Source organism: Maniola jurtina, chromosome 26, assembly GCF_905333055.1.
Source record: "Maniola jurtina chromosome 26, ilManJurt1.1, whole genome shotgun sequence".
Taxonomy (NCBI): domain Eukaryota; kingdom Metazoa; phylum Arthropoda; class Insecta; order Lepidoptera; family Nymphalidae; genus Maniola; species Maniola jurtina.
In genome coordinates this window covers 4,251,200-4,268,559 of record NC_060054.1, presented here as the reverse complement: position 1 = coordinate 4,268,559, position 17,360 = coordinate 4,251,200, and the positions used below count along the sequence as shown (strand labels likewise).

At 40.4% G+C, this 17,360-nt stretch overlaps 1 protein-coding gene across 1 annotated transcript; it reads left to right on the top strand.

Moving 5' to 3' along the window:
- Window positions 1-4,234: 4,234 nt before the first annotated feature.
- On the top strand, window positions 4,235-15,736 carry LOC123878683 (CCAAT/enhancer-binding protein delta-like). Its single transcript, XM_045925996.1, has 5 exons — window positions 4,235-4,290; window positions 6,251-6,409; window positions 12,732-12,822; window positions 13,931-14,090; window positions 15,441-15,736. The coding sequence occupies exons 2-5, from the start codon at window positions 6,280-6,282 to the stop codon at window positions 15,585-15,587; spliced, it is 528 nt and encodes a 175-aa protein (XP_045781952.1). The 5' UTR covers window positions 4,235-4,290; window positions 6,251-6,279; the 3' UTR covers window positions 15,588-15,736.
- Window positions 15,737-17,360: the final 1,624 nt, after the last annotated feature.

Genomic DNA, 17,360 nt, shown 5'->3' with positions numbered 1-17,360 from the left:
GGACTTTGGCTAATATTAATATGGTTTTTTTCGTAAATATATCAAAAATTTCGCGCTCGCTTCGCTCGCGCTTGTATTGTATAAGTTGATACCCGAACTTAAACCACAAGGATTTAAGTTTTTGAAAATCCCCCTGGGAACTCTTTGTTTTTCCGGGATAAAAAACCTTGAGAAAAGTAGAATGAGGTGCTTTGAAACATAAAATTTTGTTACGGCTGAGCTCGTTTATATTTCTCTTATTTATATGTATTAAACAAAAAAATTGCACTCGGTACCAGATCTTTCAATTTTACTGAATCCTATTTGACCGGCCCCGGCTTCGCACTGGGAGCCTATCTATTCCATAGACAAAATATGGGTATGAATGTGGTATACTTGTGTTATATTATGGAACAGGTAGGCTCCCCGTGCGAAGCCGGGGCGGGTCATCTAGTTATGACTAAGAGTCTACTTTCTACTAAGCTTATTATACTGATCGCGATCGTTTTGTTGATATCCGTTGAGGAGTTCCAGCCTCTGTTACCGAAACTGTTCATCAGATCTTCACCAAACTTACATGGTACCAAGTACCAACCTCACAGTACACCTTTGTAAAAATAGAAATGGGAAAATCGGTTTAAATTTGACGGAGTTATGGAGTAAAATCGATAAAAAGTTTGATCCCGTATCTCGAAGAATCCCTAATTTTTAGGGTTCCGTACCTTAAAAGGGAAAACGGAACCCTTATAGGATCACTTCGTTGTCTGTCTATCTGTCCGTCGTGTCTGTCGAGAAACCTATAGGCTATTTCCCTTTGACATAGAACCATGTTTGGCAGGTGCTAGCACAAGTACAGGAATAAATCTGAAAACCGCGAATTTGTGGTCACATCATTTAAAAAAAAATTAAAATGTGTTTTAATTTTCAAAGTAAGATTTACGAAATGAGTTCGCGTGATCGTGATGCCGGTAGAAAAATTGAGTCAGGTAGTTCAAAAAGGAAACGAGCTATCAAAAGAAAGCAGGTATAAGGAAATCTACGTGGATCTTTACCCTTTGGTCTTATCATTCGTTAGATTATTGTGCTTTAATTAAAGATTTAAGTCTTAGGAAAAGCCGCTTATATCAATTTTAAAATTTATTATCTCTGTATTTGTTAATTTCTTCTCTTGAAATCTTTCAATGTAAAATATTTTAAAACTCTATTTATTCGTATAACTTTAGCATTTCTCTTTAAACATGAAAAATACCTAAACTAAACAACCAGACCTACTTTCGCATCACATACTTTTCACTAAGGACAAACTAGGGCCTCGCAAGACCTGCTGCCCGGAGCCTCGCAATGGGTAAGACCGCCTCTGTTTCTACCTATGTACACTGAAATCTCCGAGATTTCTGAACCGATTTGCGTCATTTCTTTTTTAATCGATAGAGGAACTTTGCGACATTGTTTCATAAAAAATTTAGAGTCCAACTCCTCAATCCTGATGCTGCAGGGGATCTGACCAATCCACGCGGGCGAAGCTGCGGGCATCAGGTAGTTTGTAATTAACTACAAACTTGACATTGGCTAATCTTTGTAAAGCCAGACAAGAGAGAAGAAATAATAACTAGGCGAGCGAAGCGAGCGCGAAGGGTTTTACATTGTCGTTGGTAAAACTTTTGCAAGTTATTATGATACTTACCTACTTGAAAGTTGAAACATATCTATTTTAGGGTTTTGTTTCATTGAACAACTTGATGACTACCGCAACCACAGCTCGCCCGTACGTGCCTAGATAACGTAACATAGTCAGACGTAATAATATATTAATAACCGTATCAATATTTAAAAATAATATTGGCTTAACCCAATCCATAAATGACGTTCATAATTTTTTATACATAATCCTAATTAGTCAATTACCTACCTAGCAATTAGTCATTACTCAATACCATATTATACTCGTAAATGCTAAAGTATGTTTGTCTGTTTGTTTATTGATTTGTCCTTCAATCACGACGTGATTTTTTTTTAATTCACTGTAGGTAAGCGCTTGACCACAATCACACCTGATGGAAAGTGATGATGTGGTCTAAGATGGGACGCGTTTACCTAGAAAGTGCCTATTCACTCTTGTTTTAAAGATACCCGGATTGTAATTGGTAGGAAACACCGACCGCGGAAGAGTATTCCAAACCTTAGCCATGCGTATGAGGAATGAAGACGCAAAACGTTTAGCTCCAAATCGTCTCCCGACGGTTGCTACCGGTCTTCTGCTAAGTACTTAAAGGGTTTACAAAAAATTCCTTCCAGGGACTACAGGAGGGACCAAGGTAACTAAGGTCTAGAGGTATGTAATGTACCCTAGACATTGTCTAGAGGTATCTAAGAGGTAAGTATGTGTGCCAGTTTATCAACTAATCAAATATTAATGTAAGTATGATCTATTGATTTCCCCCACCCCGTGATAAAGTACGTGCCATCGTCACTCGTAAGCACAGAATAGATTGTAAGCGGCAATTATAACACTGCGCCATATTTGTTCTGCTAGGCTCTTTATAGTGTACGGATCCGAGTTTTATTTTCTTTATTAACCCCCGGACTAAAAAGAGGGGTATTATAAGTTTGACTTGTGTATCTGTGTATCTGTCTGTGGCATCGTAGCTCCTAAACTAATGAACCGATCTTAATTTAGTTTTTTTTGTTTGAAAGATGGCTTGATCGAGAGTGTTCTTAGCTATAAACCAAAAAAATCGGTTCAGCCGTTTGAAAGTTATCAGCTCTTTTCTAGTTACTGTAACCTTCACTTATTGGGGGTGTTATAAATTTTTAATTTACACTTGTCTTCATATATTTTTTTTTATCCAGAGCTGAACGAATGAGCCACCTGAAGAGGCAGTGGGTTTGCCACAGAGCTGATGACCGCTGGGGCAGACGTGTTCTGGAGTGGAGACCGCGTATCAGCAAGCGCAGTGTGGGACGACCTCCGACCCGCTGTACTGACGACCTTTTAAGAAGATAGCGGGAAGTGAGTGGATGGGGAAGGCGGAGGATCGTGTGTGGTGCCGCGCTCTTGGAAAGGCAAACAGGCTGATTGATTGATTGATATATTTTATGATCACAGACCGGAAACGTTCATTGGGCGAAAATATATCTCACACTATGAGTTCCACATGTCAAAGTCTTGCACCGCAGCCTCCTGAATCCAGCGGCTCTCTGCTACTCGTCTGTCCACCTAGTGAGGGTCTTCCATCGCTATACTTTCCGGTGCGAGGTCGCTATTCTAGCACCTTGAGACCCCTACGTCAATCGGTTTTTCAAACTATGTGCTCTGCCCATTGCATTGCTATGTCGGTTACTCTGGTTATCCTACGGATCTCCTCATTTGTGATTTGATCAAGAACTCTCTCCATATTGCCCACTGAGTGAATCTGCGCTTTCTTATGAGTTACTAGAGGATGCCCGCGACTTCGTCCGCGTGGATTTAGTTTTTTAAAGATCCTGTGGGAACTGTTTGATTTCCGGGATAAAAAGTTGCCTATGTCAATCACGGGGACGCAAGCTACCTCGGTACCTTTCATACAAATCGGTTAAGTGGATGGGGTTATGGGAATCCCGTGGGAATTCTTTGATTTTTTGGGATGAAAAGTAGCCTATGCCTGTCCCCGGGATATAAGCTAACCCTGTACCAAATTTCGTCAGAATCGGTTAAACTGTTGGGCCGTGAAAGACAGAGCGACAGACAGACAGACAGACACACTTTCGCATTTAAAATACTACTAGTATGGATGAGGCCCATGGTTAGCGACCATGTCTCGGAGCGATATATCATCGCTGGCAACACGCACTGTTCGAAGATTTTGGGTGTTCAAGTACCTACTGAGGAATTTGGACGAAAGTGCCTAGCTAGATTATGTGTCCAAAGTAAAAGCATAATAGTTCACATTATCTTGTTTCAAAGACGGTTAAATATAATCAGAACTGTACACTGTAAAGAACCCAACGTGCTTCGGAATCACTAATGACTCTTCATTAACAATACATCACCCATTACCCTGTGTCATAATGACAGGTAACTGGAAAGCGTGGGCGGGGCGCCGGCCAATAGGCGCTGTGAAAATTACCTAACGATTACCAAACCCACCAATCGCGGCCCGGAAAATTATCTAACCGTTACCGAACCGGCCAATCGGGAAGCGGGAAAACTTACATAAGTTTTTCGTGTGAAGATAAGAGGTTAGTAAGAGTAGTGCTTTTGTTGTGCAAACGTTGGTTTTAAATTAATATTTCCGGACGGAAAAACTGACTAATTTTAATCGTTGTAGGAAGGTTGTAGGTCTTACTTTAAAATAATTGGTTCCATTTGAGGTTCAAATGGAACCATGAAAATTGGTTCAGTAATATTAGCTAGGTACTTGCCAGTGTACAATAGTTTCATGAAAAGATTCTATCCTGCAAACAATAATATTATATTTATCTTAAGTAGATACCTATATCTATTGATGTATATTTTAATGACGTAAAGTAGGTAGGTATACATTGCAAGACATGACTAGTGGACTTTCAAACTACAATTTTCTTTAAAAAAAATGTGGCTGGGACTCGACAGCACAATTTAGCTTGGGAAAACCATTTTACAAAGTTACGTAAAAAAAACCGGGCAAGTGCGAGTCACACTCGCGCACACGGACGGATGGAAGGACGGACGGACAGACAGACAGACAGATAACAAAGTGATCCTATAAGGGTTCCGTTTTTCCTTTGAGGTACGAAACCCTAAAAAAGGCAAGAAACCTGCTTCTTTCTTACCAAAACATGACAAAAATAATGTAGGTTTTACTTATCTACATTATATTCTACAAAGTATTATAACTAAGTAGGTAAGTACCTACTTATTTACTTGATTCTTAATTTCTAATGGTCTGGCCACATTAACGACCAAAAACGCGATTTTCAACAGCGTTTCCCGTTAAACGTAGATGTACCACGATCAACGTATAACGGGCATTCACATAACCCTCGATAGCTCAATGGTTGAGGAGCGGACTGAATTCCGAAAGCTCGACTGTTCAAACCCCACCCGTTGCACTATTGTCGTACCCACTCCTAGCACAAGCTTTACGCTTAATTGGAGGGGAAAGTGGAGTAGTAGTCATGATTAGCATGGCTAATATTCTTTATTAAAAAAAACAATGCCGTTTGGCGTTAGACGATTTTACCCCAATTCAATTGGCATTAGACGTTTACAGTTCAAGTGTGTCACGTGATTATCGCGATAATTATGGCGTTGATGGGCATTGACATTAGCCTTAATGTAGACAACTTTACAACATTACAAATACACAAACTTAGCAAAAAAAATTTAAAACTAATCATTATGTTATTAAGTAAAAGTAGGCAGGTATATTGACAATAGAAAAATTGCGAGCGCAAAATACCTATTAGGTACAAGTGTAGTAGCTTTGAAAATTATGAGCGAGTGTAGAAAGCGGATAATATTAATCCCTCCGAAATCTTGAGCAAAGGTTGCCTGGTAGAGATTGATCCAAGCAATAAGGCCGCCTTATTGTGTGCAATAAAGTGTTCTATCTATCTGTCTATCTATCTTGAGTTAAGTAAAATATTATATTTCTGTCGGCTAATAAATAATTAAGCTAATTAAAAATCATCTTATAATATAATAACAATTTAACAATCGACTTAACTCTTCAACTATCAATAATTTACATTATCTACACTCTACTGAAAGAAAATAAGCTCTCCGAAGAGTCTACGAACAGTCTACGAATTCAATGTCTACGGAAAATTAGCTATCTTTGATTCGAATTTCGGATGAATATACGAAATTCAGTCAGAGTGTTACTAACCTACTTAAAGTTAGTAAAATGTTGTTTATTGAACACCAAGACAGAAATGTATAAGTAATAAAATAGATTTTTGTACAATAGGCGGCCTTATCACTAAAAAAGCGATCTCTTCCAGGCAGCCTTAGGGTGAGGAGATCATAATACAAGTGTAAATTAAAAATTTATAACACCCCCGACAAGTGAAGGTTACAGTAACTAGAAAAGAGCTGATAACTTTCAAACGGCTGAACCGATTTTTTCGGATTATAGCTAAGAACACTCTCGATCAAGCCACCTTTCAAACAAAAAAAACTAAAGTAAAATCGGTTCATTAGTTTAGGCGCTACGGTGCTACAGACAGATACACAGACACACAGATACACGGATACACACGTCAAACTTATAACACCCCTCTTTTTGGGTCGGGGGTTAAAAAATTAAAGAAAGTGGAGAGGGTGTACTAATAAAATAAATGAACTTGAAAATGGACCAAAATATGCTTTATGAATTGGACCCAGTGTCGTGCAGTTCAAGTCCTCACAACAGCGCCATGACGGCGCTTCGCCTGCTGCGCAGCTATAACCATTTCGTGGTACCACCGGGTGAGTGTAAAAAAATGTTACTCTTTAAAAAACAGTCAAGTGCGAGTTGGACTTGCACGAAAGGTTCCGTAACATCGTACAAGAAATAATGCTTTTAATTTTTAGGGTTCCGTACCTCTAAAGGAAAAACGGAACCCTTATAGGATCACTTTGTTGTCTGTCTGTCTCTCTGTCTGTCAAGAAACCTATGGGGTACTTCCCGTTGACGTAGAATCATGAAATTTGGCAGGTAGGTAGGTAGGTCTTATAACACAAGTACAGGAATAAATCTGAATTTGTGGTTACATCATTTTAAAAAAAATTAAAACGTGTTTCAATTTTCAAAGTAAGCTAACTATACCAAGTGGGATATCATATATGACAGCGCTTAATACCTGTACATTCTAAAACAGATTTTTATTTATTTGTATGTATTTGTATGTATAATAGTTTTTGATTTATCGTGCAAAATGTTAGAAAAAATACCTCAGTGCGCGAGTCTGACTCGCACTTGGCCGGTTTTTCTTTACTTGTGCTATAATTTATCATTGCTACGTGCTTAATTTCAAATGCTTTTAAGTCCAAACCCCAGCCTAAAATAATGGAAACTGGAAGACCGAATCCTTCCTTGGTGGGAGTCTATGAACCTTTAGTTACCTATACCTACAGAAAAGGAGAGCTTTGAGCTGTACGTCAGTATGTCAGTTTCGCCTTGTAGATTTTTATGGTATGATGTAATCATTATGTTCAAAAATTCAAAATATTTTTATTCAATTAAACTCTTACAAGTACTTTTGAATCGTTACGTGCATCTACCACTGGTACGGAATGCAGTTTCCTAGAACCAGCAAGAAACTCGGCGGTTGCTCCTTTCAAAAATTTGATATACATCTTATGCCACCATCACCATCATTATCAGTCTGTGGACATCCACAGTTGGACATAGGCCTTCCCTAAAGAGCGCCACCACACCCGGTCCTCAGCCTTCCTCATCCAGCCACTGCCCGCCAGTCGCTTTATATCGTCGGTCCATCGTGCTGGAGGACGTCCCACACTACGCTTGCTTAAAAGCGGTCTCCACTCAAGGACTTTCCGGCTCCAACGGCCATCGCCTCTACGACAGGCATGGCCTGCCCACTGCCACTTCAGCTTGCTGATAGTTTGGGCTATGTCAGTGACCTTGGTTCTCCTGCGGATCTCCTCATGTCGGATCTTATCCCTCAGGGAAACTCCTAACATAGCCCTTTCCATAGCTCGCTGAGTAACTTTGAATTATGCCATGTATAAAAGTAATTCAAGTCCCACGCGTTGCTGGAGCGAGCTGCAGGTCAAACCCAGGTTTGGCTTATGAAAATTACAAGTGACAAATGTAAATTAAAAACTTATAACACCCCTGACAAGTGAAGGTTACCGTAACTAGAAAAGAGCTGATAACTTTCAAACGGCTGAACCGATTTTCTTGGATTATAGCTAAGAACACTCTCGATCAAGCCACCTTTCAAACAAAGAAACTTATAACACCCCTCTTTTTGGGTCAGGGGATAAAAAGTAGGTATAAAGGTACATCTTCACAGCTAATAAAACATCGGAAAGCGGCGCAAATTACACAAACAGGAGGGTTAAACCATTCCATTGAACACCATTACACCTGCAGCCGGCGTCCGTGCGAATACCGCCACCTGATCAGGAGGGCTGACACTTTTGTACGATAAATCAAGAACTATCACACTAATATTATTAAAGGAGAAAGTTTGTATGTGAGTGTGAGTGTGTGTGTGTGTGTGTGTGTGTGTGTGTGTGTGTGTGTGTTTGTGTGTGTGTGTGTATGTTTGTTACTCCTTCACGCAAAAACTTCTGGACGGATTGGGCTAAAATTTAGAATGGAGATAGATTATACCCTGGATTAGCACATAGGCTAATTTTATCTCGGAAAATCAAAGAGTTCCCACGGGAATTTTAAAAATCTACATCTACGCGAACGAAGTCGCGGGTATCAGCTAGTTATGCATAAAATAAATAAAAATCTGTCTTACAATGTACAGGTAAAGCCCTTTCATATGATACCCCACTTGGTATAGTTATCTTACTTTGAAAATTGAAACATGTTTTAATTGTTTTTTAAACTCTCCTTTGTTGGCGAAACTTCAAAGTCTCGAACACCGCCGTAAGGTCGCCGGCTTATCGGTGTTTTATCACACTAATATTATAAACGAAAAGAAAGGGAAGGCGAAAGTTTGTATGTGTGTGTGTGTGTGTGTGTGTGTGTGTGTATGTTTGTTACTCCTTCACGCAAAAACTTCTGGACGGTATGGGCTGAAAAGAATAGAGATAGCTTATACCCTGGATTAGCACATAGGCTAATTTTATCTCGGAAAATCAAAGAGTTCCCACGGGAATTTTTAAAATCTACATCTACGCGAACGAAGTCGCGGGTATCAGCTAGTTATGCATAAAATAAATAAAAATCTGTTTTAGAATGTACACGTAAAGCCCTTTCATATGATACCCCACTTGGTATAGTTATCTTAGTTTGAAAATTGAAACATGTTTTAATTTTTTTTTAAATGATGTGACCACAAATTTGCGGCCTACCTACCTGCCAAATTTCATGATTCTAGGTCAACGGAAAGTATCCTATAGGTTTTCTTGACAGACACGACGGACGGACGGACGGACGGACGGACGGACGGACAACAAAGTGATCCTATAAGGGTTCCATTTTCCTTTTGAGGTACGGTACCCTAAGAATCTCACATAGACCGTACATGAACCCTAAAAACATTATAGGTACTTTTTTTTGGGCCATCCCTGCGTGTAAATGGGGTACGTCATTTTGACGTGGCCCTCGCACCCTCCCGTATTGACCTATCGCTAATTACCAGACTCGATCATATTCAAATCAAGGTGTTTTTGTATAAAGTTACCTAGCTACTTACTTATATTGATTTAAGTCCTTAGTAGTACATGTTACAATCACCGAAACTCAAGCCGAAACTATATTTTGTACTGGATGATGCCCGTGAATTCGTGGAACTCTGCTTTTCCGGGATAAAAAGTTACTTATGTCAATTTCCGGGACGTAAGCTACCCCTGTACCAAATCCATCCATATCCATACTAATATTATAAACGCGAAAGTGTGTCTGTCTGTCTGTCTGCTACGTTTTCATGGCCCATCCGCTGAATCTATTTTATATTAATCTTTAGTACAGACTTGGGATACTTCCCGGGGAAAGACATAGGCTAATTTTATCCCGGAAAATCAAAGAGTTCTTATGGGATTTCAAAAAACTGAAATCCACGCGGGCGAAACCGCGGGCATCCTCTAGTTTCATATAAATCGGTTAAGCGGATGGGCTTTCAAGAATCCCATGAGTACTCAATCATTGATTTTCCGGGATAAAAAGTAGCCTACGTCCGTCCCCAGGCTGTAATCTAACTCTGTAGCAAATCTCATCAAAATCTGTTAATCTGTAGAGCCGTGAAAAGCTAGCAGACAGACAGACAGGACAGACTGACAGACACACTTTCGCATTAATAATATTAGTATCGATGGAAGTATGGATTGCAAATTGTCACACAAATTTCGTTTTGGCCTTTTCTCTTTTTAACCCCCGACCCAAAAAGAGGGGTGTTATAAGTTTGACGTGTGTATCTATGTATCTGTGTGTCTGTGTATCTGTGTATCTGTGTATCTGTCTGTGGCATCGTAGCGCCTAAACGAATGAACCGATTTTAATTTACTTTTTTTTGTTTGAAAGGTGGCTTGATCGAGAGTTTTCTTAGCTATAATCCAAAATAATTGGTTCAGCCGTTTAAGAGTTATCAGCTCTTTTCTAGTTTTCTTGTAGAAAAGAAGGTTAGATAACCGTTAAGTTCATAATATTATGTCAATTGACAAATGTCAAGCTGTCAAGATGGACGTTGCCTGAATACATAATTATTTATTTGAAAATGATGTTTTGGAAAACTCAGATACTTTAGATAGTAGGCGCGGAATAGTCCAAGAAAATTTTTTTTATTTATTTATTTATTGTATTTACAATATTCTAAAACTATTTACATTGAATTCTTAGCGCCCTGAAGTCTTGGCGACTTGTCTGGGCGCTGCACATTCCTCTATAAATTAACTGTATGATATACGGGTAAGACTACTCAGTACACTCAATACAGTTCAGCCGTTTGAAAGTTATCAGGTCTTTTCGGTCTTTTCTAGTTACTGTAACCTTCACTTGTCGGGGGTGTTATAAATTTTTAATTTACACTTGTTTGTCAACTACTTGAAACATTACAAGCAGGAAAATTCATTTGATACTTCGAGAGTAAAAAAAATTCAAAAGAAAAATAAAACCGACTTCAAAAACCACAAACACTAAAAAGTAAAAAATAATTTTTGTTTCTACACCTGTAATGTATGTATGAAGTCGAGCGAGCCTAATAAAAGAAACTCGAAATCCAAGTGTAAAGCTCGCCCGACTTCATACATATTATGTACATTACACGTGTTGATAGGTATGTATTCTTTTGATGCTGAAGATATGCGTATGCATCGGTAATCACTTAACATCATGTGTACTATCTCTTTATCTTCCCAGCTCGTCTTCTTCTTCGTCTTCTTGTCTCTATCCCACACTATGTGGGTTTGGCGCAACATGTTTTCTTCATTCATCTTCGACGCATTATCCATCCCTTTTACGCATCCATCCACCTTTTTTTTGGTCTGTCTCTCCTTTTTATTCCTAAATTCTTAATTTCCACTCAGCTGGTTGCTTGCTACTTTTTTATTCAGATACAAGTTAACCCTTGACTACAATCTCACCTGGTGGTAAGTGATAATGCAGTCGGATAAGACGAAGGCGGGTTAACCTGGAACCCCTTCCAGGTTTACCCAATTTCATTAAACTTTTTGCAGTTTTTATTAAACCAATACATATACTCCTTTTAGCTTCTACACGGCATCATTCCGGAACGCTAAATCGCTAGGCGGTACGGCTTTGCCGGTACGGTGGTAACTAGCCACGGCCGAAGCCGCCCACTAGACCAGACCAGAAATTATTATAAAATACCAAACCCCTGCATTATTTGCATAAAAAGGTAGGCAAATACTTACCTAACTAACTGATAAACAAACATTTTTGTTTTTTTATCATTTAACGTGCCCCAACATTTAAGGGTCGTGCACGCGGCGTCGATCAACTGAACGGGTCTCGCACGTTTATTATTTATATGTACATTTGTGTAAAGAAGTACCTAGTGACGTGCAGAAAATACAGAAATATCCACAAATTCACGGTTTTCGGATTTTGTGCTATAAGACCTACCTACCTGCCAAGTTTCATGATTCTAGTTCAACGGGAAGTACCCTATAGGTTTTCTTGACAGACACAACAGACGGGCAGACAGACAGACAACAAAGTGATCCTGTAAAAGGGTTCCGTTTTTCTTTTTGATGTACGGAAACCTAAAAAAATTTCAAAAGAAAAATAAAACCGAATAAAACCACAAATACTAAAAAGTAAAAAATAACTTTTGTTTAGCTAGCTACACGTGTAATGTACTACAGTAATCGGGGAACATACATAAAAAAAAAGATTCCGACGAATTGAGAACCTCGAAGAGAATTTTTTTCAAGTCGGTTAAAAACCAAAAAAAAACTGAAATTTTAAAATAACGCTTTTTTTGAAGTCGGTTAAAAACTGAAATTTTAAAATAACGCTTGTGTTCTCGCCTGTACTTTCGGAAGGGCGGAAACACCTGCCAGTATTGATGTTACGCGTAATTACCTGGCTATAGGCACTAGGTACTGGGTACCTACTGTACAGTACTGTTGGTACAGCCAATTACATCGATGTGCAACTCATCGCTAAGCGATCTGTACACGATTTATACAAGTGTAAATTTATAACACCCCCTACAAGTAAAGGTTACAGTAACTAGAAAAGCGCTGATAACTTTCAAACGGCTGAACCGATTTTCTTGGATTATAGCTAAGAACACTCTCGATCCAGCCACCTTTCAAACGAAAAAAACTAAATTAAAATCGGTTCAAATCGGTTAATTAGTTTAGGAGCTACGATGCCACAGACAGATACACACGTCAAACTTATTCCCCCCCCCCTCCCTCTAGGAGCTACGATGCCACAGACGGATACACAGATACACACGTCAAACTTTCCCCCCCCCCCCCCTCTTTTTGGGTCGGGGGCTAAGATTTATAAAAAAAAGTATACAGTACCTATATGATATGTATCTATGATACGAGTACCTTCTCACAACTTCCAAATTAGCTCCTCAAGGGTTATTACCTACCAGATTACAGATTTTTGATGTTTTTTTTGTTTCAGATGCTCGAGGGATGGTACCACTGCTCGCGTCCCTACCACCGCCGTGCCTACCATCCTACTGTCAACACTTACCACTTTGCTCGCCAAGTATGTACTCATTTTACCTACTTACCTATCTACCTCCGAAGTCCGAATGGCAGGCCTTACTCTAGGCTAAGGGTCAGATTTATAGAAGGTACTCTGACTTTGCTTAGACTTTTGATTCAGTTAAAACGAGATAGATTTATGTGAGAGATATACATGTGTCTCGTTTTAACTCTGTCTTAAGTCTAAGCAAAGTTAGAGTGCGCTCTTTAGATCTCACTCCTAATTCGCACGAGAGCTTTTTTAACGTCCGTTAAAAAAGCGTAAGAATAGAACAAATTTTCAAGCACTTTGTATTTTCAGCGCAATGTCGGGTTTTAACGCAACGCTTTTTTAACGCTTGTGCGAATTAGGGCCAACTCGGCCGAGTTTGTTGTGGGTTCTTGTAAGACTTGGGCGCGTTTGGAACCCTCGTAGCTTTAGTTAATTATTGTCACTATACTACATCATTATAAATAAAAATAAAAATAAAATTTATTTATTTACTACATCATTGTTTGACAATCAGAATGTGTCCAGTCCAATAGTACCCAATTTGGAAAAATGACTTTAACTTTGACTTTGATGAGGATGACGATGATCTCTGAATACAGAAAACTATCAAGGTTTATCCATAAGTAGCTACAGCAAATGTCGAACATCTTATTTATCTAATACTTTATTTATCTACCTATTTAAGATTATCTTTATGAATTTTTGAGCAATCAGTGATTGATTTTTTAGTAGGTACCTACCTACTTAGGTATAAATAAGACTAAACATTATTATATGATCGAGCGAATTTGGATTTAAAAGAGCGATAAGTAGATAAGTACCTATATAGTTTCTTTTGAATTTTGGGTATTCCACGACCGACATGACATCTCACGGCTTTTATTTAACTTTTTTTTTACATTTGAATACAGTATCTGCAACCGGTATCCCGAGTATCACGGCTTGCGATGCGGAAGCGCGCCGCAGAGGCGAGAAGAGGCCCATCCCCGCCGAGATGAAGGACGAGAAGTACTTCGAGAGGCGGAGGCGCAACAACCAGGCGGCCAAGAAGTCCCGCGACGCGAGGAGGATGCGGGAAGACCAGGTAACACAGAAAGAGAGCTAGGTAGAGGGTGAAGCAGTATCCCGAACATCACAGTCAGCGATGCGGAAGCGCGCCGCAGAGGTGAGAAGAGGCCCATCCCCGCCGAGATGAAGGACGAGAAGTACTTCGAGAGGCGGAGGCGCAACAACCAGGCGGCCAAGAAGTCCCGCGACGCGAGGAGGATGCGGGAAGACCAGGTAACACAGAAAGAGAGCTAGGTAGAGGGTGAAGCAGTATCCCGAACATCACAGTCAGCGATGCGGAAGCGCGCCGCAGAGGCGAGAAGAGGCCCATCCCCGCCGAGATGAAGGACGAGAAGTACTTCGAGAGGCGGAGGCGCAACAACCAGGCGGCCAAGAAGTCCCGCGACGCGAGGAGCATGCGGGAAGACCAGGTAACACAGAAAGAGAGCTAGGTAGAGGGTGAAGCAGTATCCCGAACATCACAGTCAGCGATGCGGAAGCGCGCCGCAGAGGTGAGAAGAGGCCCATCCCCGCCGAGATGAAGGACGAGAAGTACTTCGAGAGGCGGAGGCGCAACAACCAGGCGGCCAAGAAGTCCCGCGACGCGAGGAGGATGCGGGAAGACCAGGTAACACAGAAAGAGAGCTAGGTAGAGGGTGAAGCAGTATCCCGAACATCACAGTCAGCGATGCGGAAGCGCGCCGCAGAGGCGAGAAGAGGCCCATCCCCGCCGAGATGAAGGACGAGAAGTACTTCGAGAGGCGGAGGCGCAACAACCAGGCGGCCAAGAAGTCCCGCGACGCGAGGACGATGCGGGAAGACCAGGTAACACAGAAAGAGAGCTAGGTAGAGGGTGAAGCAGTATCCCGAACATCACAGTCAGCGATGCGGAAGCGCGGCGCAGAGGTGAGAAGAGGCCCATCCCCGCCGAGATGAAGGACGAGAAGTACTTCGAGAGGCGGAGGCGCAACAACCAGGCGGCCAAGAAGTCCTGCGACGCGAGGAGGATGCGGGAAGACCAGGTAACACAGAAAGAGAGCTAGGTAGAGAGAGATGCAGTACCCCGAACATCACGGCTTATACTCACAAGATTAGAGCTTTTAAACCAACATACACTACGGAGTAAGGTTATTTTTTAAGTTAAGCTGTGATAATGATACTAAAACCCTGAAAACATTAGATTAGAATGCATTTTAAGCGTACCTATGTAATAATATGATTCCCTGGAGCAGTGAAAAGCGCTGTGATCATATTAGTGAGAGGCCCCGGGTTCGATCCCCGGCAGGGGTTTGGAATTTAATAATTTCTCTGGTCTGGTCTGGTGGGAGGCTTCGGCCGTAGTTAATTACCACCTCACCGGCAAAGCCGTGCCACCAAGCGATTTAGCCGGTACGATGCGTGTAGAAACCAAAGGAGTAAGTATGGGTTTAATGAATACTGTCATACCCCTTCCAGGTTAGCCCGCTTCCATCTTAGACTGCATCATCACTTACCACCAGGTGAGATTGCAGTCAAGGGGTAACTTATATCTATCTGAATATTATTTTTTTTTGAGCAGTTGTGTAAAAAGAGCTCTTGTTCCAGATAGCATGGCGCGCTTGTCTGTTGGAGCAAGAGAACGCATCGCTCCGTGCGCACATCAACGCACTGCGCCAAGAAACGCTCGCGTTACGCGCACTGCTGGCCGCCAGGGACGAAGCACCAGCGCCCACCTCTACCACGACCGATTAGAAAGAAAGAAATAAACGAAAGAAAAGAAAGAAAGAAAGAAAAACGTTAATTTTTTTTAAAAGTTGTGTCACAGCCCACTAGTTACACAGTCCGACAAGGCTCTTTTGGCACTTGAGTGAGGGCGCAGTTGTAGCTTTATGCCGACACCACAGCGAACTATCAATTTGACAAGTGCACTTCTCAAGATGGCAGCTTTAGTTCCGATCTTGGCCACGCGCCAAAAGAGCCTTGTCGGACTGTAGGATTAGATCCTTGTCGCACTGTAACTGATATAATATCTATTATAGTTACAGTGCGACAAGGATCTAATACCAGTTATATCTACTTACGTACAGTGTGACAAGGATCTTTTGCTTTTGGCGCGTGGCCAAAATCGGAACTAACGCCGCCATCTTGTGAAGTGTCACTTTGTCCCCTTGTATAGGGTGTTCCTGAGTAAAAAAATCTGAATTTCACTGCTTTTTTAAATATTGGAGCCATTCCATATACATAACTTCCCGATATATCAACCAGTAGGTATTTTTTAAGTTAAATTAACCAAGATACTTGTTAGAATAATGTAGACTACAATATTAAAAAATACAATGTACAAGTAACCTGAACTTTTAGTAGGTAAATTAGAAAACTATGTGAATTGAATTTTTTAAGTATTTGTGTAAATACCTATTTCAATTTCGACTTATTACCACCTACTTATTATAACTTTGTGATATTAGTTTAATTATTATTTTGTCCATGTTATTAAAATTATTGTAAGTAATTGACTCTTATTTATTACCTTTTTTACCTATTTTAAGAAATTAAATAGCACTTGCTATAACGATGAAGGAAAACATCGTGAGGAAACCTGCATACCTGAAAATTCTCCATAATGTGCTCAAAGGTGTGTGAAGTCTGCCAATCCGCACGTAGCCATTGTAGTGGACTATGGCCAAAGCCCTCTCATTTTGAGAGGACGCCCGTACTCAGTAGTGAGCCGGCGAGCGACGGGTTGATCATTATCAAGGCATTGAGGCATGGAAAAGCTGTAGTAAATTGACAATACATCAATTAGTGTGAACGCGCACTAATTCGATTTCTATGTAGAGTTGGAGCAAGGCTCTTTTGGCACTTGAGTAAGGGCGCAGTTGTCGCTTTGCCGACGCAGCGAACTATCAACAAGTGCACTTATAACTACTTCTTTAAATATGACGGCTTTAGTTCCGATTTTGGCCACGCGCCAGAAGAGCCTTGTCGGACTGTACGTCTTGTAGTAATATTTGGTGCGAATTGCGATAGCTGTTGTTCTGCCCTTACACCCATTACGCACGGTCGACGGTAACTCGGTCGATGGCAACCGGGGTTCGGGACCGATATAATATGAAATTTGATGATTTAATATGCATGAAGGAAGTTCTAAAATACAATGCCATCTATTATCAAATAGGAAAACCGCAGTTTCAGTAAACTCACTACTAGATGACGGTGTATTACTATGCATAGTTCATTTTCATATTTTTTTTCACAAATGTATCCAAAATGAATAAAAGAAAAAGACACATTATGCCATTTTTAATCAATTTTTATAATATTTTATTTCACAATAAATTAAATGATTGCATTTTATTCATTGCAAGTTTCTGTAATATAAAACCAACTTACTAAAGGCGATTGGCTATATTTTACAATGAAATCTTAACTACCAATCACGTACCAGAATTTGAATTGTAATCGATAATAGTGTCCAATAAAAATACACATCACATGCTTCAGAATTGATGAAACGAGAACATT